The 27,346-nt window shown below is 45.3% G+C and overlaps 1 protein-coding gene across 2 annotated transcripts in view; it reads left to right on the top strand.

Annotated features, from left to right (window-relative positions):
* The first annotated feature begins 18,638 nt into the window (after window positions 1-18,638).
* The window catches only part of LETMD1 (LETM1 domain containing 1), a 32,279-nt gene continuing 23,571 nt past the window's right edge, over window positions 18,639-27,346 (top strand). The window contains exon 1 of one of the 2 annotated variants that reach the window (XM_069970322.1): window positions 18,639-18,709. In XM_069970322.1, the coding sequence (XP_069826423.1) occupies window positions 18,708-18,709 (2 nt within the window). In that variant the 5' untranslated portion in view covers window positions 18,639-18,707. Of the gene's footprint in view, window positions 18,710-26,936; window positions 27,037-27,346 lie in introns of those variants that run through there. The other variant, XM_069970320.1, reaches the window with a different exon arrangement.

The following is a 27,346-nucleotide window of genomic DNA, read 5'->3' as shown; positions in this document are numbered from 1 at the left end:
CGGGAACCCGCGCATGCGCAGTACGGCGGGAGACGACGCTGACGTACTGCGCATGCGCGGGTTCCCGAACACGTCAGCGCGGCCGCGACGCGGAACGCAAGCCGCCGGATGACGTCACTGGACCGCAAGCCTCCGAATCACGCCCCTCTGGGCGTGATTACAGCCCCAGACCGTGACTACATACGCCCCCGGACCGTGACTAGAAACGCCCCCGGACCGTGACTACATACGCCCACCAGGACTACATACGCCCACCAGGACTAGTTAGCAAAAATTTACATACAGCGCGTGACCTGAACAAAGTAAGATTACTGTCTAATTGAGGGGGGCACAGAGGTTACAGGGGCATATTTGGGAAGTGTGCTGGGTGATCTATCAGCACATATCCTTGTCTTTACATTGATTTTCTGGGTGATTGGTTCCCTTTAAGAGACTTGGGAGTTCACCAACCAAATTACATCATATATTTCCAGGTAGGGATCCCCTCCTTGTCTATTCATTTCAACAGCTTCATTAATAATACTCTCTGGCCGCCCTTTCAACATACAATTACATCAGATTGTCAGCAGTCTCCTTCATGTTAACAAATCCCCCATATATAACCATGTACCAGTGGATTCTAAACTGAGCGACTGGAAATGCTGGGAATTGTAGTGTATAGAAATGTCTGTGAACCACAAGTGTCCCTCCAAAAAGTTGGGAGGTATGAAGGAAGGGCTGACTGCAAAGCATTATGGGGGAGCTTGATGTCATGTGTTTTCAGTCATCATCATAAACTTTAAAGCAATGGAGCAGCTTTATCAACCTGCCAGAGACAAAACACGGTCTGATTCGCCTATAGCAGGCATGTCCAAAGTCCGGCCGGAGGGCCATTTGCAGCCCACGTTCCGAACTTTTACGGCCCCCCAGGTATCCAGCTTGCTATTATCTGCCTGTGTTATAAAGCATATAGCATGTAGCATGTAAAATGGTCGGCCCTCGCACATGTTCACTTCATCAAATTTGGCACTCTTCGAAAAAAGTTTGGACATGCCTGGCCTATAGCAACCAATCACAGCTCAGCTCTCATATCTTAACAAGCTCTTGTAAGGGTACAAACACACACACCGTATATGCAGCAGATATGCAACAGATCTGCAGCAGATTTGATGGTGAACACTTGATGCTGTGTTCAGTTATTTAGATACAATCTGCTGCGTATCGTAGCAGTAAATACGCTGCGTATACGGTGTGTGTGTTTGTACCCTAAAAGTAAAACTGAGTGATTGGTTGCTATGGACAAGTTAGACGCATGGCAACCAATCACAGTTCAGCTTTTATTTTACCAGAGTAATTTAGGAAATGGAAGCTGAGCTGTGATTGGTTGCTATGGGCCACATCAAACCATATTATTTAGTGTTCTTAGTGTGGCCTAACCATAAGCTGTTTGCTTGGCCATAAGTGTGTTGAGTGATCTCTGCAGTAAAGCGCATCGCTAGTCATTAATGGGTTAATGCTTCAGATGTGTTTACCTGCAGTAACCATGGCAACCCTGCACTGTGATGACAAACGCTTATGTCATAGAGAAGGTTCCATAAAGCCATGCACCGCACCCTGATCAGTGCCATCTTGGATGTGCCAGAGGACCCTGAGCCTAACTTTTTTACTGCCCCCGACCCTTGATATAATTTGGAGGATCTAGCAGAGGAAAAGGGGTGGTCTGCTTTAGACTACCCCTTCATCGAGTCTCCACCTTCTTGAGAAATGGACCTGGATCTGTGAGAGAGAAGAGATACATCCACCTAGCCATCAATAAGGTGACAGATATTGCAGCTAGATTTCTCTCACATCCAGTTAATTATATTTATAGTATAGTATTACCCTCTAAGCCCAGGGGAGGGGCGACTCTCCAGCCATGGCTCCCTCGAGGTTTCCCCCACAGGGGTTTTTTCCTCGCCTGAGTGCTGGAGGGTGACTCTTTGTGAGTCGGGAGTCTGCCATTTTCAGTGTCATGTAATTTTAAATAAAATTAGGACCCTTTGACACCTGATTACAATGTGTTGTGTCTTTATTTTATGTTATTTGGTGTAACTTATTATGCTTGGGAGTTGGGGATCCATCACATATTGCAGAGTCATACCTCCCAACCGTCCCGGATTTCGCGGGACAGTCCCGTTTTCGGGGTGCTGTCCCGCGGTCCCGGAACGGCCCCCCGTGTCAAGCATTATATGTGGCCCCAGCGAAAAAAACAATAAACCAGTAACTCACCTGTCCTCCGGTCCCAGCAGCTCCTCTCCCGGCAGAGCGCGCACTCCCGTCATCCTCCGGGGCGGGCAGCGGGGAACAGAGACACTGACTGTGCCGGCAGTGACCTGTAGCCTCTGTCATGAATCACTTCCGGTACAGTCAGTGACTCTGTACCCTGCTGCCCGCCCCGGAGGATGACGGGAGTGCGCGCTCTGCCGGGAGAGGAGCTGCTGGGACCGGAGGACAGGTGAATTACTGGTTTATTGTTTTTTGTTGCTGGGGCCACACAAATGTGGGATTGGCTACTCTGTGGGCACTATATGGGGGATTGGCTACTATGTGGGGGGATTGGATAATATGTGGGGCACTATATGGGGGCATTGGCATTGGCTACTATGTGGGGCATATTTGGGGGCATTGGCTACTATTTGGGGCACTATATGGAGGATTGGCTACTATTTGGGGCACTATATGGGGGATTGGCTACTATGTGGGGCATATATGGGGGATTGGCTACTATGTGGGGCATATATGGGGGCATTGGCTACTATGTGGGGCATATATGGGGGCATATATGGGGGATTGGCTACTATGTGGGGCACTATATGGGGGATTGGCTACTATGTGGGGCATATATGGGGGGCATTGGCTACTATGTGGGGCATATATGGGGGGCATAGGCTACTATGTGGGGCATATATGGGGGATTGGCTACTATGTGAGGCACTATATGGGGGATTGGCTACTATGTGGGGCATATATGGGGGCATTGGCTACTATGTGGGCACTCTATGGGGGTTTGGCTACTATGTGGGGCACTCTATGGGGGATTGGCTACTATGTGGGGCACTATATGGAGGGATTGGCTACTATGTGGGGCACTATATGGGGATTGGCTACTATGTGGGCATATATGGGGGATTGGCTACTATGTGGGGCACTATATGGGGGCATTGGCTACTATGTGGGGCACTATATGGGGGATTGGATAATATGTGGGGCACTATATGGGGATTGGCTACTATGTGGGGCACTATATGAGGGGATTGGATACTATGTGGGGCACTATATGGGGGCATTGGCTACTATGTGGGGCACTATATGGGGATTGACTACTATGTGGGGCACTATATGAGGGGATTGAATACTATGTGGGGCACTATATGGGGGCATTGGCTACTATGTGGGGCACTATATGGGGATTGGCTACTATGTGGGCACTATATGGGGGGATTGGCTACTATGTGGGGCACTATATGGGGGGATTGGCTACTATGTGGGGTACTATATGGGGATTGGCTACTATGTGGGGCACTATATGGGGGCATTGGCTACTATGTGGGGCACTATATGGGGGCATAGGCTACTATGTGGGGCACTATATGGGGGCATTGGATACTATGTGGGGCACTATGTGGGGGATTGGATTCTATGTGGGGCACTATGTGGGGGATTGGACACTATGTCGGGCACTATGTGGAGGATTGGACACTATGTTGGTCACTATATGGGGGCATTGGATACTATGTGGGGCACTATAATGGGGAATTGGATACTATATAGGGCATTTTTGGCGGGATTGGATATTATATCGGGCACTATTCAGTCAGCAGCATGTGGTGACTGTAGGGGAGTGGCTATGGAGGGTTGCTATGGGGGCGTGGCTATGGAGGGTTGCTATGGGGGCGTGGCTATGGAGGGTCGCTATGGGGGCTTGGCTATGGAGGGTCGCTATGGGGGCTTGGCTATGGAGGGTCGCTATGGGGGCGTGGCTATGGGGACAGCGGCACACATGTCCCTCTTTGCTCTTTGCAAAAGTTGGGAGGTATGCAGAGTCAAAAAGCTGGACATCTGCCTGCTACACCAATCTTTCACCTGCACAATGAGTGCAAGTAGGATGGAGCAGTGGCTAGTAGAAATCCTGCATGTATACCAACTTACATGGTGCTGGGTATCTCACTGTAAATGGGAGCTATGTAGACAGAGAGGGAAGCTCCATCTCTTAAGGTTCCACTGTATGCAGTGGGAAGAATGGCACTTGGCACTCCGGCGCCAAACTCAAAATAGATGTGTTGCACAATGGGCATTTCTGAAGAAAGCATTGGAGATACAAGGGGTTAAGAGCAGAGTTTAGATTTGTAAAGAAAAAAGTACTAAGCCGTGTTTTATGTTCTTTGAATCTGATTATGATTGTGCAAAATGATATTTATTCTTCCATTATTCATATGACCTCACCTTTTAGGCTTGCTGACAAATGAGCACTCAATCTACATGTGAAGTCTATGTGTGTCATGTGTCATGCTCAATTCAGCATGTGTTTTAAAACTATTGGCACCGCTCTAGGCTAGGTCAGTAAACTCAATGACCCTTGCTCGTCTACAGAGTTAATTTAAAAATGTAGGAGATATATATATATATATATATATATATATATATATATATATATATCTCCCCACCACTTAATGACTGATGAGCTATCTACAGGATCATCAGTCAGTTGTGCCTGGAAAAGCCCTTTAAAATTATACTGTCAACCCCTTAGTGCTGTGGGCAAAGTGCCCTGCATTTAGTATCAGTGACCCTCTGTATCAGGTTGCTAAGGGTGCTTCTGGGTGCAGTCGTGCCTAGGAGTTATCCCTGAATGAGCTGTAGGAGGGCATGTAGGAACAATGAACACCCTCCTACAGCTCTTTGGCACCACTGCTCCTAGAAAAACCCGTGCCATTTTTTCAGGGTAAATTCACACGGCGTCTCGCACAAGAAATCCGCAGCTAATCCGCAATACACATATTATTCTTATTATTATTAATATGTGTATTGCGGATTAGCTGCGGATTTCTTATGCGAGACGCCCGTGTAAATTTACCCTCAATCAGGAAAGCTGACAGATTTCCATAGCGGCTGCAGGACCTGGTGAGTGGATGTCCTGCAAGCTACTGTCACAAAAATTCAGACTGTACCTTACAAAGTATAACTGAAAAGAAAAATATTAAACCATATTTATTAACATAAATGTAAAAGACAAACAGCTAAAATCACTTTAAAAAAATATATATATATCCTATCTTTGGTTCAAATTGAACACAGTAAAACCTGCTTGATCTCAACCAATAAATAGAGTGACAGCCTTACAAAATATCACAAAGAATATTAATATTTGTGCAAATACAGCAATAAATCTCAAATTTATATTATAATAATATTAATACCAAGCAATACACAAAAAGAACAACCATAAAGTGCAAATACTAAAGCTTGATGCAAAATACAAAGATTTGCTGTCACTGCAGGATCAGGTGAGGACAAAACACCCCACACCATCAGTCACCAGGACTTTCTCAAGGTTCCGTCACCGTATAGTAAATGGCCTGTTTATTGGTTGAGATCGGTCAGGGTTCACTAGGTTGGATTTGAACCAGTGATAGGATATATGTTGGGTTTTTTAAGTGATTTTAGCTGTTTGTCCTTTGGATTTATGTTAATAAATATGGTTTGATATTTTTTCCAATTATACTCTGTGAGGTGAAGTCTTTTTCCAACCCATGTTTGTTGCTGTTCTGTGTGTGGGAGTTGTGAGGACTGTTACAGATATGGAAGAAAAAACAAAACATAATTTAAAAAAAAAACAGACCCACAATGCCCTAAAAAAGTATTGTATTTAATATTTCCCAATCGACTTTTGGCCAACATCTGGCTGCAGCATTTTTAAGCTACAAAAAAAACCATACACCAATTTTGACATTCTTTTTAGAAAAATTCAAAGGGAAATTCATCAAGGGCTTTGAGCCTATTTTCAGGTGAATAATTGGATTTTTCTCCCATTTTTGGTCTCAGTTCTATTTATGAACCGGTATTCGACAGAGATTTTTTAGATGCAATTTTTTTAATCTAATTCGCATAATATGGGAATTGCGCCCAATTTATCATTTGAGACTTTTAAAAAAAGTCGCAAAAACTGGTGCAGGCCTACGTCTGGTCAGTTTCAGGTTAATTTGTTGGCGACTTTTTACTTAGACGCAATTATTAGAACAGTGGGACTTTTCCATGAATCACACACAATATATTGTAACAAAATAAAGAACAACCCACATTAGAATAGTCGCACACATTGTAGTATGTGCACACTACGGAATAGCCGAGGAATGTCAAGTGGAATCTGCACTGTGGATTCCGCTTAAAATTCTGCCTGTTCCATTGATTAAATGGGATTTATCAAGCGCAATTTGCTATCCACCCAAAGAATTTACATGTAATTGCAACTGCAATGGAGTCGTAGTCACAACTTGGTACCTGTAACACAATATAACAACCTGAGCTGTATGCATAAGTACTTGTCTTATTTCTCTGTATTTTGTGTTATAGCAAAAAAAAAAAAAAATATATGAAAAATCACATGCATTAAAAATGTCACTGATGAATTTATCCTAAACATATTTTTTATGCCTATTCCACAGCTACAGCAGAAGCCTGAAAACATGTAATATGTTTTCAATTTGTGAGAGACTTGGTTCACATTGGGAACTGCAACATGCAGTTTTTCCACCACAGATTTGATGTCCATCCCTTTACAAGCCCAGCAGCCATAACCAAAACCACAGCATATGGAAACAACAGACATGTAACCATAGCCTTATACATCACTGTGTGTAGATGATCAGAGTGGACTTACATAGGACCTTGTGATGATCATGAGCCCGTGCAAACAAGTCTTGCCGTGCTCTATATTGTGTCCACATGGTTAAAAGGATTACATTTAGGATGCCCTTACACATCCAGCTCTGAATCAGGTTTTCTTATTTAGTTAATGAAAGAAAACCAGGGGCAGATTACAGGAATGATAGTATATAAAAAGAGATTCCCCATCATCCTGGACTCCACTCCTGGTTTTAGCTTAAAAAAAACTGCACACACACACAAAAAAAAAGGTTTAGGGGCTGTAAGACTGGATTCACACATAGGAGGGAATTTACTAAGGGCCCTATTCCACCGGACGATTATGGTTTGCATAATCGTTAATGATTAACGATCTCAAACGACCGCTATTGCGAAAGACCTGAAAACGTTCACTCATTTCCATGGAACGATAATCGTTACTTATGATCATAATTGCGATTGTTTTTTCTTCTCTATTTATTCGCTATTGCGTTCGTATCTTTTGCGAACGACCGAACGATGTCTTATTCAATGCGAATGATTTGCGAACGTTTAGCGAACGAGCAACGATAAAAATAGGTCCAGGTCTTATAGCCCTTATTCACGGAACGATTATCATTGATAGACTCGTTCCAACGACCGCTCGTTAACGAGCACTTAACGATTTTTTTAAGCGAACGATAACACATAATACGCGTGGGAACGTTAACGATATCTGTAGTGTAACGATTTTTTTGCGGTCGTTACATCGTAACATGGTCGTTTAAAACGTGGGGAAATGTAGGTAGACATTTCAAGAACGACTGAAAGATTTTTTATTCAACGAAAAGATTAGCGAATTATTGTTGAAAGACCAACGATCTTTTTTCGACATGTTGAAAAAAAATAGTGAACGACTCAAAGACGATTTCACTGTTGTCGTTCGCTCGTTTACAGCTATTGCACAGAATGAATATCGTTAACGAGCGGTCGTTTGAACGATTTTATGAACGATAATCGTTCGAAAAAGTTCCGTGGAATAGGGCCTTTATAAAGCGATCAACGATTTCTCGTTCGGTCGTTAATCGTTAACTGCATTTCAATCGAACGATTATCGTTTAGATTCAAACGATTTAACGATGATCTGAGCGATAATCGTCCGGTGGAATAGGACCCTAAGACTAGAGCACTGTTCATATAATAAGATTTCTCAAGTAATCAGTCCACAGAAAAAGCAGTCAGCACTGCTAAGTTAGGGTATGACTCCATTCTATGCACAGGTAGATTCTGTTGTCCGCGTGAAGAATTAACTTGTTCACTTTTCGATGGCTAAATCTGCCTGGCCATAGAATGGAGTCTATGGCACAGGCAGTGGCGGAACTACCGCAGTAGCAGCAGTAGCTGCTGCTATGGGGCCCGGCACAACAAGGGGCCCGGCAGCAGGGGCTGCCTGAGTGAGGGAATGGTATTTGTGTAGAAGCCGGGGCATCACAGAAGAGAGAGAGGGGGAAATAAAACACGGATGCACCCCCTCTCTCTCTCTCTCTCTCTGTCCCGGTCACGGAGAAGAAGCCCTGACAGGAGACTCCTCTCCTCCTGCAGCAGCTAGAGGCCGCTCTCCTGTCTGGCCTGTCAGCTGCCTGCACAGAGGAGCATGATAACCTCTGACCCCCAGCCCTCTCCTGCCGGACCTCAGGCTTGACAGCTCCTTCCCCCTTCGGTAAGTATATACTGTCACCTATAAGGTGTGTGTGGTTGGGGAGGGGGGATGTTGTATGGTGGCTGCTATGTTGCATAAGTGTGTGTGGGGGGGTGGGACTACAACTCCCAGTGTGGTCTGTCTACTGTCTGTGCCCCCATCCTCCTCACAGACTAAATGGAGACACAGATTGCACAGACAGATCACACTGGGAGTTGTAGTCCCACACTGTCAATAATATGACAGTGTCAATAATTTGAATTGTCCCATTTTTCCTTGCAGTGCCAGCCAGGATATATACATGCAGTACTATATTATATATATATATACACTGTATATACATACACACACATGCAGTGCCAGCCAGGATATTTACATGCAGTACTATATATATATATATATATATATATATATATATATATATATATATATATATGCATATATATAGTATTGTTCAGTTCTGTTATGGCGGTATTGTTCTTGTCTGGTATGGTGTTATTATCCAGTCACAGTATGGCGGTATTATCCAGTCACAGTATGGCGGTATTGGTCAGGTCTGGTATGGCGGTATTATCCAGTCACAGTATGTCGGTATTGGTCAGGCCTGGTGTGGCAGTGTTATCCAGTCACAGTATGGTGGTATTGGTCAGGTCTGGTATGGCGGTGTTATCCAGTCACTGTATGGTTGTATTGGTCAGGTCTGGTATGGATGTGTTATACAGTCACAGTATGGCGGTATTGTTCAGGTCTGGTATGGTGGTATTATCCAGTCACAGTATGGCGGTATTATCCAGTCACAGTATGTCGGTATTGGTCAGGTCTGGTATGGCGGTGTTATCCAGTCACTGTATGGTTGTATTGGTCAGGTCTGGTATGGATGTGTTATACAGTCACAGTATGGCGGTATTGTTCAGGTCTGGTATGGTGGTATTATCCAGTCACAGTATGGCGGTATTGTTCATTAGGTCTGGTATGGCTGTATATGTTAAATGTGCATTGTCTGAAGCTTTTACCTACCAATCCTATGGCGGGAATCGCTACAGACAATATGCAGATCATTTAATGTGCAAACTTGTTTATATATTTTAAGCATTTAAAAACCATGTAGAAAAAGAAAGATTCAGACAATGTATGTGGCCGAAACCACACGTCCATTTCTTCCCCAGTAACCGGGAAGTGGGGGGGGGGGCCCCTTGGAAAGTTCGCTATGGGGCCCAGCCATTTCTAGTTACGCCCCTGGGCACAGGCGAAGATGCGTGTGGCCATGAGTGGGGGAACACAGAAGAATCTGCGGCGGGTGACCTGCCTGGGTTCCATAGTGTGCACATTCACTTACACTTGCCAACCACTTTAGGTGTTCATCTGGTCAAACCAGTGCTAGTGGGCTTGGACTAAAGCCTCATTCACACGTCAGCAAAATTTATCTGGACAAATTGTTTTCAATGTGCCTATTCACACAACCACAATTCTTGTGGATCTGTGTATAGGCAGTGATCTGTGCTGCAAACAAAAAAAAAGAGGAAATGCCCTAGTGTGAATCGGCGGTCGCAGCACGGGTTACTGTAGTGGTCTATGAACCGCAGACCACTATGAAGGCACATGTGCAGACCTGCGATTGCAGACAGCATTGCAGATGAATGTAGCTTTAGTGATGTCAGTATATAGCAGTCCACAACTGTATAATCAAAAGAAATGAATATTACACTCACCAGCTTGTCCTTTATGAATCTTCTTTATTTAGCAGTGTTCACATTGCTGAGACAGGCCAACAAACATTTTTTGCCACGTGCACTTTGTAAAGATTCATTAAAGGGGTTATACAGCGCTACACAAACATGGCCTCTTTCTTCCAGAGACAGCACCACTTTTGTCTCCAGTTCAGGTGTGGTTTGCAATTAAACTCCATTTACTTTAAAGCGACTCTGTATCCACAATTTGACCCCCCCAAACCACTTGTACCTTCGGATAGCTGCTTTTAATCCAAGATCTGTCCTGGGGTCCGTTTGGCAGGTGATGCAGTTATGATCCTAAAAAAATACTTTTAAACTTGAAGTCCAGTGCCAAACGGGAGTATCTGTGCCCTTTCTTTGCACCACCCCTCCGTCCCTCCTCCCCACCCTCTTCATCATTAGGAATGCTCCAGGAAGATTACCTCCTATTCCCCACCTGTGGCAGCCCAGCACATGGGCTGGATCATTAAGGACCTGTGCAATGTTCAGCATGGAGAAAATGTTTCAGTGGCATTCCACTGCAAAGTTAGGGTACAGATACTCCCGTTTGGCATGGTTTTCAAATTTAAAAGTATTTTTTTTAGGACAATAACTGCATCACCTGCTGAACGGACCGGAGGACAGATCTTGGATTAAAAGCAGCTATCCAAAGGTACAAGTGGTTTGGGGGGGTCAGATTGTGGGTACAGAGTCGCTTTAAAAGGGTTATCCAGCGCTACAAAAACATGGCCACTTTTCCCCCTCTCTTGTCTCCAGTTTGGGTGTGGTTTTGAAACTCAGTTCCATTGAAGTAAATGGAGCTTAATTGCAAACCACACCTGAACTAGCGGGAAAAGTGGCCATGTTTTTGTAGCGCTGGATAACCCCTTTAATAGAACTGAGTTTCAAACCCCACCCAAGCTGGAGACAAGAGCAAAAGTGGTCGTGTTTTTGTAGCGCTGGATAACCCTTTTAAGCTCCATTCATTTAAATGGAGCCACATTGCAAAACCTGCACCCAAACTAGAGAAAAAAGTAGTGCTGTCTCTGGTATAAAGTGGCCAAGTTTTTGTAGCACTGGATAACCGCTTTAAGCTAAAAATGAAAAAGATAGCACTCCAATGATACAGATCTCCAGCAGCAATAGACCAGAAAGCAGAGAAGTATGGGAATGCTCACCTTTGGTGGTTGTGCAAATGACAACACATAACTTTGCACAGCGTATTGATTTGAAATATGACCATGGCCTATGGTATCCTATGGGATGTATTTTCTTTCTTTTTTTTCTTTTTTTTTAAATAAGGACATTATGAAAAATAATGTCCTTAATTTAAAAAAAAAAAAAAAAGAATTTCTGTATGTTGCTGACACTTGTCAAAAATAAAAATGGTGAGCGCAAATGACAACACATAACTCTGCACAGCGTATTGATTTGAAATATGACCATGGCCTCTCCTATGGTATCCTATGGAATTTATTTATTTTCTTTCTTTTTTTTTTTTAAATAAGGACATTATGAAAAATAATGTCCTTAATTCAAAAAAAAGAAAAGAATTTCTGTATGTTGCTGACACTTGTCAAAAAATAAAAATGGTGAGCGTAAGTTAGAGATGAGGGAATCACTTGTCTAAACGCAGTGAAGCAATTCATTTGATCGGCAAATGGCTCATTGGCCGCCGGCATGTTAACTCTGTTCCGCTCCCTGCCGCTCCTCCTGAGTGTCGGGAAAAGCTGGATCCAGTCCTGGTAAACTGTGAGAAGCTTCCCAGGACTGGATCCGCCTGGTTTTTCTGCAGTTTTATCATCTGGTAAAAAATACTATAGGCTTTTATAACAGCAAACACACATGGGAAACTATAGCTATTGTACTGTGTGGTTTAGTTTTTCCCCATTGGCTCCCTGGCTAACTGACTATAGCATTTTTGACCCCAAAAAAGCAGAGTAACAATGTAACAAAGATGCAAATGTGGAAACACAGCCATACATCAAGCTTTTCTTTAGCCAGATAATATATCCAGTTATGTTTACAGCAGCATAGTAGTAGATGGTGGTGGATTATATTTACCTAAGGCCCTGGTCTGTTCACATAACCTAGCCCTCCTTCCCTGCTGTAAAGTGTAGTCAGCAGCACCATACTTTTGTGCCAACACATTTCTTCTGGTTAAATATTAAGTAAACAGCCACACCAATAGCCCTGGTGCTCCTTGCAGCAAAAAATGCTAAACAGACAAAATTTCTTTCCCAATGAATTGATTGCCAGGGTCACAAAAGCTAGGCTAGCTAGATTATTCGTCTAGTTTCTGTGTGGCATGGCGAGGGTTGTCAGCAGCTGAGGTGAGGTAAAATATTACCATTCCCCCTGAGGCCCCTAGTAGTGTAGTCAACCCCCCATGATGCCACTAGTGTTATAGTTACCTCCAATAATGCCCCTAGTATTGTAGTTAACCCCACCCCCCTAAATGCCCCTATTATTGCAGTTAATCTCCCTCCTGAGGTCCCCTTGTACTAAAGTTAGCCCCTCTCCCTCCCCAAAATGCCCCTATTCCCTACCAAATACAAAAACAATAATAGACATTCCCCTCACCTTTTCTCCGCTTTAGCGCTGGATGGGTCCTTTTCCTACTCTTGCAGTCTGTGCAGCGCAGGTCTGCTCCTACAGGCAGTACACAATGAAATGACATTATATCAAGTTGCCCGCAGGAGAAGACGTGCGTCACCCTGTGAGGGGGGGGCAGTGCTCCTAACAGTGCTCCCGGCCAAAGATTACACCAACTAACAGCGCTGCACCGGAGCTGAGGAGGAAGGTAAAACACTTACCTACCTCCTCAGTGTCCCAGGCGTTATAGGGGGCTATCAGTAGGTTAGATTAGTCTAACTTGCTTATAGTTCCCCTTCAACCCCTTGGGTGGCGAACTGTAAGCAGCTATCTGTACAGATCCTGCTTACTGAAAGGAGCAGAACACCTGCCAAAATGATGGGTGTTCTGCTCCTGCCTTTTTTTTGTCTCTCTTTTTTTGTTTTTCCGATATCGGTATCCCAAGGATTATGTTGGATTCCGTGGACTACGTAGATGACCAGCAGATTTTTGGGGGTTTAATAAAATGGTCAATGAGGGGTGGTGGGAGGGGGGGTTATTTGAGTAAAAAATATTTTTCACTCTGTAATGCTGGCTAGCAAATCCCAGGGGGGGCTAGGTGTTCCAAATGTAATCTATTACTATTGGGCTGCGCACTTACGGCAGATACCAGCATGGTCTACCTATTCGGCGTATAAGAAATGGACAGAAATAGAAAAAATTTGGTTGGCCCCCTATCACCCAAACTCTTATCACCTGGCACTCTTCCCCTCCGAAATCGTCCCACTTCTTACTGCTTGGCCCCATTAGGTTTACCATGTATATTTGGTCCTCTTGTGCAACCAAAATCGGTCTGTCTTCCCCTTTATCCCCTCTTAATTCCTTTCTGCTCTTTTCAGAGTTTCAGTCTGGATTGCAGTCTCAGATGGTTTGCACCTGGGGCTCCAAAAAGCTCTTTCAGTTTGCGGACTTGGTGGACCCTTTTACCCGCACTTTGCTTTTGTTTGAGCGGTTAATGGACAGATTGGATCTCCCTTCCTTTGAACATTTTTCTTATGTTCAGATTTGCCACTTTCTCGCCTGGGTTCCCTCACAGTGTCTAAGCCATCTCCTTTTGAGCAGCTGGTTAGGGCAGGCACGTCTACTAAAGGGTTGAGGCAGCTTCCTCCTGAGTGCTGGGCCACTGTGTGGGGCAGAGCAGCGACCTCCCCAATCTGCACTACGTATAAGGAATCCCATTACAAGTTAATGATGTTCCGGTATCATACCCCGGAGCTCCTACATAAATTGAATAACAGTATTTCCCCTCTGTGTTGGCGTTGCCAGAGAGCTGTAGGTTCCCTCACTCATGTCTTTTGGGAATGTCCTCTTATACAAGGATTTTTGAGAGAGGTCTGCTCTTTGTCCTCCGCGGTACTCCAGACCAGGGGCGGATCCACTTTACCATAGGCCCCGGGCTGTTCACCAAGCCTGGCCCCCCCACCCCACTGTAACTATGGCAGCACTAGCGTGGTGTTCATAGTACAGGATAAATAATGTCATGATGTCCGGATTTGTACAAAATTGCCATAAAAAAACAGTGATTTTTTTACAAATCATGGTGGAAGTGTAGCCAGGAGACAGTACACCACTGAAAGTATAAGTCTTTTTGGGTGGTCATGGGCCCCCCAGGAGCTCAGGGCCCCGGGCTGCTGCCCGAAACGCCCCTATTATAATCCACTACTGCTCCAGACTGATATTTCTTTGGACCCAGCAGTATGCCTTCTTAATTTGTTCCCAAAAAAGCTGGGGAAGAAATCTGCAAAGCTAATCCTAGTAATAAAAATTTACAGTAAAAAAAAATATATATATATATTTTTCGCTTGTGCATTTTCTTTTTTTCTTTACTTTAAAGACTTTGTAGTGGAAGCCGTATGATAGACATGATCCATTATTTAGCTGGGGCTTAGCTAGTAAAATTGGGGGCAGGAGGTCTGGCTCCTGCCCCCAAAACAAAGGGGGTCACTTACTCATTCTATTTTAGCACGGGTGCGTTAAGGTCAGCGTTTAGACCTTAACACAGACTTCAGCTCTTCCTTCCTTGACTCCCTTTAATGCAGGGGTCTCAAACTCAATTTACCCGGGGGCCGCTGGAGGTAGAGTCTGGGTGAGGCTGGGCCGCATCAGGGTTTCCACAAGAAAAGCTCTTACAAAAACATTCCAATGTCATCAAATGTAATTATTATTCAGATTCAAATGTCTGTATTGACAGTTCCTTAACATTTAACTTTCTGAACATGAAAGTTACATCAGGTGACTCACAGGGGACGTCTTCATTGATCAGAGTTCTTCCCTTTTTATCATCTTCTCCTTCTGTCCTGGGCCATTGTGAGAACTTCTTCGAGCGACGAATCTACAGAATCTACCAGAGAAACATATTAGGCTCCTCACACTGGCACCATCCTCATCTCTTTACTAACTGCACATCTGTATTGTCCCATTTACACCCTCGTTTAGTAGGTAGGCTGACTCTATGTGACCCCCCTTATAGTATATGCCTCCCTCTGTGTAGAGATGGCCCCTTGCTCAGTCTTCCATATAGATGGCCCCATGTGCATCTCCTTGGGAGCCCCTCTCTGTGTAGTCCCCCTATAGTAGATGCCCCCCATGTAGTCCCCTCCTTATCTCCCCCCCATATAGATGCCTCCTTTATGTTGCCCCCTTATCTCCCCCCATATAGAAGCCTCCTTTATGTTGCCCCCCTTATCCCCCCCATATAGATGCCTCCTTTATGTTGCCCCCTTATCCCCCCCATATAGATGCCTCCTTTATGTTGCCCCCCTTATCTCCCCCCCATAAAGATGCCTCCTTTATGTTGCCCCCTTATCTCCCCCCATATAGATGCCTCCTTTATGTTGCCCCCCTTATCTCCCCCCATATAGATGCCTCCTTTATGTTGCCCCCCTTATCTCCCCCCCATATAGATGCCTCCTTTATGTTGCCACCTTATCTCCCCCCCATATAGATGCCTCCTTTATGTTGCCCACCTTATCTCCCCCCATATAGATGCCTCCTTTATGTTGCCCCCTTATCTCCCCCCCACATAGATGCCTCCTTTATGTTGCCCCCCTTATCTCCCCCCCATATAGATGCCTCCTTTATGTTGCCCCCCTTATCTCCCCCCATATAGATGCCTCCTTTATGTTGCCCCCCTTATCTTCCCCCCATATAGATGCCTCTTTTATGTTGCCCCCTTCTTAACTTTTCCCCCATATAGATGCCTCCCTTATCTTTCCCCCCCAAATAGATGCCTCCCTTATAAATGCCCCCCCCCCCTCTTTGTAGATGTTGTCCCCATATTTTGTCCCCCGCAAAGTAGATAAAGAACAAAACAAAAAAAACAACTCACCTAACACCTCGATCCCCCGTCGCAGCTCTCTTCTTACGGACGGACCCCCGGCTGATGCTGCCTCCCTGGGGGTGTCCCCGGGATTCCCGGACAGCACGCGCACCAGGGAGCTGTGTGCGCCAGGCTGTTACTTCCGGGTCAGCGCTCCCTGACTCGGAAGCAACAGCCGCTGCGCACACAGCTCCCTGGTGCGTGTGCTGCCCGGGAATCCCGGGGACACCCCCAGGGAGGCAGCATCAGCCGGGGGTCGTCCAACACAGACTCTTGTGACCACAAGCAAAACACTGCTTGCGGTCACAAGATCGATCAATGGGCCGGGCGGAGGAGGCGGGCCGCCGGGCAGTAAAGTGGTGGGGGCCGCAAACTTGTGTCCCGCGGGCCGCAGTTGGGCCGCGAGTTTGAGACCCCTGCTTTAATGCCTGTCTTGCTGCACATGATGAGTTCCATGAATTACGCTGCGAGTCGGCTAGGTCCTGGCAAATCACTTTCACTACATACACACAGCGGTCTGTGTGTATGTAATTCTGCCGGCCCCTTAACCCCTTCAGCTCCCGCCCGGCTCCCGCTCCGCTGTATACATTACCTCTCCTCGCTGCACGGGTCCTGGCGTACTGCTCTCCCTCCCGGCCAATCAGTGTGTTGCCCTGCCGCAGCCACTGACTGCAGGGCGGGAGAGCAGTACGCCAGGACCAGTGCAGCAAGGAGAGGTAATGTATACAGCGGAGTGGGAGCGGGAGCCGGGTGGGAGCTGAAGGGGTTAAGGAGCTGGCAGAATTACATACACGTTCAGACCACTGCGTGTATGTAGTGAAAGTGATCTGCCAGGACCTGACAGACTCACAGCGTAATTTACGCTGCGAGTCGCTAGGTGTGAAGGCACCCTTAATGTGTCTGGGATATATCTTTTTATAATGATAGAAAGACTTTGGGAGACATTTATGGAGATGCACCCCTGGCATACACCACGGAAAAGGGGCAATTTCACAGTTTTCTGTGGCGCACTCCAGCATTATCCCCCGCTGGCCTGTTGGAGGGGCAGGTGCAGCGCGGCAAAGGCTGGAGGAGGCGTGGCCTCCTCCTGCACCTCATTTATCAAGGTTTACACCTAGAAACAGGCATAAACCAGGCAAAAATGTACACCAGTTCGAGAGTATGTGTACATTTTTGCTAAATTCCAGTACCTGGTGCAGGTCTTGCCGGAACCACTAAGAGGTGTGCTCCTCTTAGTGCATTTGACATGGTAATTAGGGCCAGGGCCTAATTTAAGACCTGCGTATGAGTATGCCGGTCTAAATAAATGTTGCCCTTTGAGTTCTTGTGAAGTTACTGGAGTCAGCATTGGACCATAGAGAGCCTGTAGTGTGTGTCAGAGGAAAGAAAACTCCATGAGTCTGGTGTGGGAAGTCTGACCAGGTGGATGCTGTACAATCGAGTTTACAAATAGGCAAACCTTCTTATGTTTAGTTACGGCCTTAAAGGGGTTATCCAGCGCTACAAAAACTTGGCCACTTTTCCCCCTCTCTTGTCTCCAGGTCAGGCGTGGTTTGCAGTTAAGCTCTATTTACTTCAATGGAACTGAGTTCCAAGCCCCACCCAATCTGGAGACAAGAGAGGGGGAAAAGTGGCCATGTTTTTGTAGCGCTGGATAACCCCTTGAACAGGTAGGTGTGTATGAGTGTTTCAGAAACATAGAAGATTGTCGGCAGAAAAAGACCACTTGGTCCATCTAGTCTGCCCTTTTAGTTTTCTCTTTTGTTATGTGTAGTATATGCTGTCGCTGTGCAACTTGTCTGCCACTATTTATTTTGGACTAAGTAAAACCAGGTTTGGACTTTTAAACCCGTAAAAACCAGTGAAGTGTCACCTGCCAACCGCACCTCACACGTACAGGTCCCAACAGTGGTTAAAAAGATAAAACATGGAAAATGTCTATAGGTCAGCAGTTCAGATGTTTTAGCTGTATGGCCAAAAAGACACACCTGTAAATGTAAATGCTGACACATCTAAAAGCAGCATTGTTAATGTGTGCTAAGGTGCAGATGTCAAACTTCACATAGTCACTACATGAGAAAATCATATTTACATCAGTCCAAAAGCTTTATTTAGCAGCATGTTGCATAACAGCTATCGGGGCATACAGGGCCGCCATCAGGGCAGTATTGGCAGTACAGTTGTAAGGGGCCCGGGCCCAAACTAGAATTCAGGGGGCCCGCTGAAGCTCCTCACAACTGTACTGCACACACACACAGCTCCTGCTGTCTGTCAGCATCTATCAGGAGCAGAGCTGAGAGAAGACACAAGCAGGGCCCCCTCCTCACTCCCCCCAGGCCCCTCCCCAGCCACCTCCGATACGGTTCTCTGGCTGCGTTCTCTGTCGGGACAAGAGGAGCAGGAGGGGGAGGGGCCCGGGCCGGCTGTGTGCAGGAGAGAAGAAGAAGATGACTGCACCTCATGCTGCCCCAGACTTTCCCTGAAGAGAATGTAAGTGTGTGTGTGTGTGTTAGTGAGTTGTGTGTGTGTGTTAGTGAGTTGTGTGTGTGTGTGGGTTTGTGAGGTGTGTGTGTGTTAGTGAGTTGTGTGTGTGTGTGGGTTTGTGAGGTGTGTGTGTTAGTGAGTTGTGTGTGTGTGGGTTTGTGAGGTGTGTGTGTTAGTGAGTTGTGTGTGTGTGGGTTTGTGAGGTGTGTGTGTTAGTGAGTTGTGTGTGTGTGTGGGTTTGTGAGGTGTGTGTGTGTGTTAGTGAGTTGTGTGTGTGTGGGTTTGTGAGGTGTGTGTGTGTGGGTTTGTGAGGTGTGTGTGTTTGTTTGAGAGTTGGGGGGTCACCTTGAGTGGGGGTTAGGCTACCACCCTGTGCACACCAGATAGTAATGGTGAGCACAGCACTGGATATCTGTATCCTCAGCCCCTCTGTGCTGTATGCTGAAACTTGTACAATTATAGCTAAAAGATGATGCTTGGTTCTTTACAAAGTGAGAGGCTTATGAAGTTCTGCAGCAGCTGAGAGGTGTGTATTATGAAGTTCTGCAGCAGCTGAGAGGTGTGTATTATGAGGTTCAGCAGCAGCTGAGATGTGTGTATTATGAGGTTCTGCAGCAGCTGAGGTGCATGATGAGGTTCTGCAGCAGCTGAGGTGTATGATGAGGTTCTGCAGCAGCTGAGGTGTATGATTAGGTTCTGCAGCAGCTGAGGTGTAAAATGAGGCTCTTGCAGCAGCTGAGGTGTAGTATGATGTCTGCTTACCTTCATAATACAACTCAGCTGAGGCATAACATCATCATACACCTGAGCTGCTGCAGAACATCATAATACACCTGAGCTGCTGCAGAACATCATAATACACCTGAGCTGCTGCAGAACATCATAATACACACCTCAGCTGCTGCAGAACCTCATCATACACCTCAGCTGCTGCAGAACATCATAATACACCTGAGCTGCTGCAGAACATCATAATACACCTCAGCTGCTGCAGAACATCATAATACACCTGAGCTGCTGCAGAACCTCATCATACACCTCAGCTGCTGCAGAACATCATCATACACCTGAGCTGCTGCAGAACCTCATCATACACCTCAGCTGCTGCAGAACATCATCATACACCTCAGCTGCTGCAGAACCTCATCATACACCTCAGCTGCTGTAGAACATCATCATACACCTCAGCTGCTGCAGAGCCTCATCATACACCTCAGCTGCTGCAGAACATCATCATACACCTCAGCTGCTGCAGAACTTCATCATAAACCTAAGCTGCTGTAGAACATCCTAATACACCTCAGCTGCTGCAGAACCTCATCATACACACTTCAGTTGCAGCAGAACATCATTTTAATTTTAACCTCAGGCAGCAGAAAAGCTAGAATTGGCCCTGTGTATTAGTAGTATGGATGTAAATATAAAATGTACATACGTGTATATATATCTGTTTAAAGTGTGACTGTATGTAATGTATATACAGTGTGTGTTGTGTGTATATGATGTATGTAATATATATAGTATGTGCTGTGTGTATACGATGTATGTGTGTTATATTAATGGGGGTCATCTCTTCATGGTAAGCCCTGATATTTTGTCAATCTGTTATTTTACCCAGCAATGACGTTGGCACTCGGGAAATTACAGGTGTAAATAGAGAAGATATTTTTGTGTGAGCCATGACTACTTCGCCACTGAGGGCCGCCCACATGACTACATGGGGTAATTTACATATGGTTTTTCAAAGTTGTTTTTTTGGGGACGACTGGGGGGCCCAGACACTTTGAGTGTACGGGGCCCAGAAATTCCTGATGGCGGGCCTGGGGGCATAAGAAGAGTATTGCCAGCCAGAAAATAGCCTGTTCATGGTGCTACAAAAATAACGTATAGACTCAGCTTTCCCTGGTGATGGTAACTGAATGTTGACGGGGTACCAGTGGGAAACTTTATGAGACAAGAAGTCAATTTTCCTGACCCAGTTTTACCTTTGGTCCCATACTTTAAGAAACATTTACAAATCTTAAAGAAGTTTTACCATCTTAACCCTTAGAGGACCCGGCCAATTAAAATTTTAGCATTTTCGTTTTTTCCTCCTTGTGTTTAAAAGGCCATAACACTTGCATTTTTTCACCTAGAAACCCACATGGGCCCTTATTTTTTGCGCCACTAATTGTACTTTGCAATGACAGGCTGAATTTTTGCATAAAGTATACTGCGAAACCAGAAAAAAATTCAAAGTGTGGTGAAATTGAAAAAAAAAAAAATGCATTTCTTTTATTTGGGGGGTTTGTGTTTTTACGCCGTTCACCCTGGGGTAAAACTGACTTGTTATATATGTTCCTCAAGTCGTTACGATTAAAACGATATGTAATATGTATAACTTTTATTGTATCTGATGGCCTGTAAAAAATTCAAACCATTGTTAACAAATATATGTCACTTAAAATCGCTCCATTCCCAGGCTTATAGCGCTTTTATCCTTTGGTCTATGGGGCTGTGTCAGGTGTCATTTTCTGCGCCATGATGTGTTCTTTCTATTGGTACCTTGATTGCGCATATGCGACTTTTTGATCGCTTTTTATTACAATTTTTCTGGATTTGATGCGACCAAAAATGCGCAATTTTGCACTTTGGGATTTTTTGGCGCTGACGCCATTTACCGTGCGAGATCAGGAATGTGATTAATTAATGGTTCGGGCGATTACGGACGCGGCGATAGCAAACATGTTTATTTATTTTTTATTTTTATTTATAACATGGGAAAAGGGGGATGATTCTGACTTTTATTAGGGGAGGGGGCTTTTTACTTATAACATCACTTTTATTTTTACTTTTACACTTATACTAGAAGCCCCCCTGGGGTTAGGGTTATTCCCCCTGGGGGACTTCTAGTATATGCACTCAGATCTCTCATTGAGATCTTTGCTGTATAGTTATACAGCAAAGATCAATGAGATCAGCACTCGTTTGCTTTTGGCTGCTGCAGCCGAAAACAAACAAGTGCCGAGCCGGGGACGGCGCCATCTTGGAGAGGTCCCCGGCCGGCATCAGGTACAGAGATCGCTCCTTCGGGACAACGTCCCAGAGGAGCAATCTCACCCACTAGACACCAGGGAAGTGCTGCAGCCGGTAATCGGAGGCAGCTTTCATCTTTGACAACTGCCTCCGATTACCTGATTAGCGGGCACAGCGATCACACCGTGCCCGCTAATAGCCACGATCCCGGGCTACATGCGGCACCCGGGATCGCGGCGGTTCAGAGCGCGGCCGCCGCACGGCCCCGCTCTGAACGCGGGGAGGCGGCCCTGGACGCACGGGTACAACCAGGGTCGCCTAAGGGTTAAGTAGTTATGCCCTATTCTAAAGGGTGCCCGTTCAGGAAAATAGGTCAGGTAGGTCTATGGGAACGCCGGAACCCTGGACACTTTCCTGATGCACATCATTTCCGGATTGTCTGTGCATCCCCCACCGCCTGTACCCCTCTCCCCTGGACCTCACCAGTCGGCCCCCCTGGCCTCCTGCTGCCACTGCCCCCGGTCTGCACCGGCCTACTGCTGCCGTTACCCCCCTGGACCTTAGCACCCACCGCCTGACCCCCCCATTCCGCCCCCCCCCCCCCAGGACGTTACTATATTATAGAATATGATCACATTTAGAGGACTGATCTGAGCAAAGGCAAACCTACATGTCAAGTCAAGTCAATGTCAATTCAGTAACACAGGACTCCATATATTCTTGCATGTTGCATGCTCCAGAAAACCAGGTCCAAGCACTACAAGAAAGGCACCACTCAGTGTCCAAAATCCATTTATTACACTCTTATGCTTTTCTGGACAATAAACTAGTGTTCAGTCAAAATAATTAAAGCAGAAGTCCGGACAAAATTATTTTTTTTATATGTTACTAAAAAATGTACCCGGCGCTGCCTGGGTATAAAGTGTCAGTGTGTTAATTAGATTTGTTCTAAGGTGCCCAGGAGGCCAAGCTAAAGGTATTGTTTCATCTGAGTTAATCAGTGGAATTAGTGTATACCTGTAGTGCATAGTTGGAGGGGTTCTGTATACCCACAATGTATAGTTTTTAGGGGTCTCGCATATCTGTAGTGCATAGTTGGGGGGGCTGTATACCTATAATGTATAGTTGAGGGAGGTCCTGTATACCTGCAGTGTACAGTTGGTGAAGGTCCTGTATACCTGTACTGTATAGTTCGGGGGTCCTGTATACCTGTAGTATATAGTTGGTGCTGTATACCTGTAATGTATAGTTGGTGGAGGTCTTGTATACCTGTAGTTTATAGTTTGAGGGTCCTGGATACCTGTAGTGTATAATTGGTGGAGGTCTTGTATACCTGTAGTATATAGTTTGGGGGTCCTGTATACCTGTAGTAAATAGTTTGAGGGTCCTGTATAACTATAGTATAGAGTTGGTGGAGGTCCTGTATACCTGTAGTGTATAGTTTGGGGTCCTATATACCTGTAGTATATAGCTGGTGGAGTTCCTGTATACCTGTAGTATATTTGGGGTCCTGTATACTTAGAGTATACTGTAGTATAGAGTTGGTGAAGGTGCTGTATACCTGTATTATAGAGCTGGTGTAGGTCCTGTATACCTGTAGTGTATGGTTTTGAGGTCCTGTATACCTGTAGTGTATAGTTTGGGGTCCTATATACCTGTAGTATATAGTTGGTGGAGTTCCTGTATACCTGTAGTATATAGTTGGTGGAGGTCCTGTATACCTGAAGTATATAGTTGGTGGAGGTCCTGTATACCTGTAGTTTTATAGTTTTGGGGTCCTGTATACCTGTAGTGTAAAGTTTGGGGTCCTGTATACCTGTAGTATATAATTTTGTGGAGGTCCCTTTGCACTTGTAGTGTATAGTTTTGGGGTCCTGTATACCTGTAGTGTCCTGTATACCTGCAGGGTTGTATTTACCCGTATGGCAGTGTTATTCAGTCACAGTGTGTCGGTATTGGTCATGTCTGGTATAGGGGTGTTATCCAGTCACAGTATGGCGGTATTGGTCAGGTCTGGTGTGGCGGTGTTATCCAGTCATGGTATGGTGGTATTGGTCAGGTCTGGTATAGCGGTGTTATCCAGTCACAGTATGGCAGAATTGGTCAGGTCTGATATGATGGTGTTATCCAGTCACAGTATGGTGGTATTGGTCAGGACTGGTGTGGCGGTGTTACCCAGTCACAGTTTGCCGGTATTGGTCAGGTCTGGTATGGCGGTGTTATCCATTCACAGTATGGCGGTATTGGTAAGGTCTTATATGACAGTGTTATCCAGTCACAGTATGGCGGTATTGGTCAGGTCTGGTATGACAGTGTTATCCAGTCACAGTATGGCGGTATTGGTCAGGTCTGGTGTGGCAGTGTTATCCAGTCACAGTATGGCGGTATTGTTCAGGTCTGGTATGGCAGTGTTATCCAGTCACAGTATGTTGGTATCAGGTCTGGTATAGCAGTGTTATCCAGTCACAGTATGGCGGTATTGGTCAGGTATGGTATGGAGGTGTTATCCAGTCACAGTATGGCGGTATTGGTCAGGTCTGGTATAGAGGTGTTATCCAGTCACAGTATGGTGGTATTGATCAGGTCTGGCAGTGTTATCCAGTCACAGTATGGCGGTATTGGTCAGGTCTGGTATGACAGTGTTATCCAGTCACAGTATGGCGGTATTGGTCAGGTCTGGTGTAGCAGTGTTACCCAGTCACAGTTTGGTATACCTGTTGTGCCCTGTATATACATGTACTGTATAGATGGAGTAGGGGGTCTACCAGTTAATACTGTGGATGTTGTGAGGCAGCTTCCCTAGCAACCATTGCTCCCTGTGAAAATGAAAGCAGTAATCCTATTGGTTGCTAAGGCTCCAACTGCCGTGTCTGCTGCAGCTAATTATATCACCTGTGTTTGCAGTGAGGAGATTTTCCCATTCATCTCTATGGGGCGCCTCTCTTTCCCCTCCCCCTCCCCTCCGGTACATCTGGCGGGGACGGGACCTTCGCAATAACCTTCCCGGGCACCCAATGTATCTGTGTGCCAAATTTGGGGTCAAACGGTTCAGGCGTTTGGAAGTCTATAGAGGACAGACAGACAGACAGACAGAAGGACAGACAGACTTTGATTTTTATTATATAGATTACTTATGGAAATTTATACAATTTTCTAATGTACATTAATTATGGGAAATGCTCATATACTGCTATTTCCCTTAATTTAGTGTATCAGGAAGTGTTAGAATTCTCTCAGATCCAGTGACGTCACGACGAATGGTGTAATTCCTATGAAGTGTCCAGCAGGGGGTGCTCTCTATATAGAAGTCAATGAGTACCATTGACTTCTATATATAGTGCGCCCCTGCTGGACACTCCATAGGAATTACAGTGTATGTGAATGTAATGTTATGTACTGTACTTTTGTGAATTCATGAATACATTTATGGAATACTTTGGGGAGCAAGTGTCCTTGCTCCCCAAAGTATCCCATAAATGTATTCAATGAATACATTTGCAGGGCACCGAGCAGGGAGGGAGAGAGGTGCCATCTACCTTCCCCCACCCTGCTCGGTGCTGGGAACATATACAAAGCACTACTCCCCCATTATCTGCAGATAATGCACCAGGGCCCATCAGCCTTTAGCTACGCCCCTGGGTATATACACTTCAAAGTCGGAGTGTTTAGGAACTTCCTCTATGATGATGATATTGGATGGCCCTCATGTTCCCCAGGCCTGAATCCAATTGAGAACCTATAGGACTTTATTTTTCTTTTCACCAACACTACCAAGTAGCATCACAGACTGCCCAGGTGCTCACATATGCCCTGATCCAGATTGGGAAGGAGAACCCTTAGGACACCATCTGAGCGTTATACATAATTTCGTTCTTAACAAGTTACTGTATACATATTATACAAGTAAAAATTATAACTTGAGTCAATTGTCCAGGCACCAAAAACTTACTTGCAAAAACAAAAAACCTTTGGGGAATTTTACACTGCCAAACAGATATACATTACAAACATTTATAAAATCCAATTAGGCTGAATATACAATGCCTGTCTTAGTAAATCCACCCATAGCACATATGAAGAAAGCACACTTTATTATAAGGTACTCATATATGGCAAGTCATACAAAAAAAAAAAAAAAAGAATCTTTTCTTCATGTAAACTGCTGTCTGGAGAAAAAAGTTGAAAAAATATTTCAAAAATATTTATAAGGATATTATAACGTTAAAATTGCTTTATTATTATTTCAGATCACAATGCACTTTTGGGGGGGGGGATTTATGAAGACCAGCATACAAGTACAAGTCTTATATTAGGCCCTTCCCCCTTTTCCCCGGCACACCTATTAATGAATCCGGCTGGGGTGTAGATTTGGGTGTAGACTTGGATCATGATTTATGCCAGGCGTAAATCATGATAAATGAGGCACTGGAGGAGGCCACGCCTCCTCACCATTTTGTCACGCCCCCCAGCCCGCCTATTGGGCGAGCAGGGCAAATGGCAGGCGTACGCCAGGGAGAAGGGGCGACTCTGCACCTTCTCCCTGGTGTACACCTCAGACGGACTGTTCAAAAATGTCCCCCTTTATGTTCTAAACAAGTCAAAATAATTCAGGACAAAGAAGGGGCCAGGCAAGTATTCACTCAATCACCCAACTAGGATGCTAACTAATTTTCTATGTTCATGATATGGTTTCCCATTGGTTCAGACTTGGACCTGTTAACTGCTCTCCTGGTTCTGACCCTTTGGCTTGTTAGATTGCTTCCTCTCTGGTTCTGATTGGTGATATATACATTACCAGTGGTTTTGACATATACTGTAAACTATTGTCCACTGATGGCCCCAGCACACTAGCAGTATAGAGACTTTCACACAGTTGGGGTGTGCCACCTTGGACAGTATGTCAATTAAGCAGGGTCAGGGTTACTGTACCTCCTGTCATAGCAGTGACAGCGTCCTGTGTTCTGGGCCGCTACCGCACCCTTCACTGCCAGTCTAAGGGCAGTTCACACTGAGCAAAAACCTTGGAATACTCCCTTCTCCCCTGACGCCTCTCCAGCTGCACCCACCTGCCACCATTAGCAAGCCAAGCCAGGGTCACCTGCTGCAGCAAGTCCAACCCACCTTGTGGCTGGCTCTGGTAAAAAACAGCGTCCCCTTAGACTCCACTCCCTGGTGAGGATAACAGGAGGGTTCAGTGGAACCACAACTCCAGTCATTACACCTTCCTGATGTAACAGAGCCTCAAACTGTGAAGAAGGATAGATGAACAGGGAAGAAAGCACAAGACGGACCCAAAGAGTGACAAGAGTGGATTTAAGGTAGTCAACACATTATGTGGTTTCTATGGGGTTTGGCTATTGCAACTCTCTTACATAACATCTTTGTAAAGCTTTCACTGTAACTTGTGCCCCTGTAAGTGTGCCAGGAAGAGCTCCTCTGACTATGGAATAATAGGGGGTGTTCTAGTTCTTTTGTCCAATTCCTCTATTGTTCAGTATGATGATATAGTCATTGCCTCATGACATGTTTAAATAGCTAAAAATTAATTGAAGGAAGAATGTATTAACGCTTTACAGCAGAAATTGGTGCAGAATATTCTGCAGTTTTTTAACAAAACACAGAAAAAAT

The sequence above is a fragment of the Dendropsophus ebraccatus genome, chromosome 5, assembly GCF_027789765.1.
Source record: "Dendropsophus ebraccatus isolate aDenEbr1 chromosome 5, aDenEbr1.pat, whole genome shotgun sequence".
NCBI lineage: Eukaryota > Metazoa > Chordata > Amphibia > Anura > Hylidae > Dendropsophus > Dendropsophus ebraccatus.
This window is presented reverse-complemented; position numbering and strand designations above follow the sequence as displayed.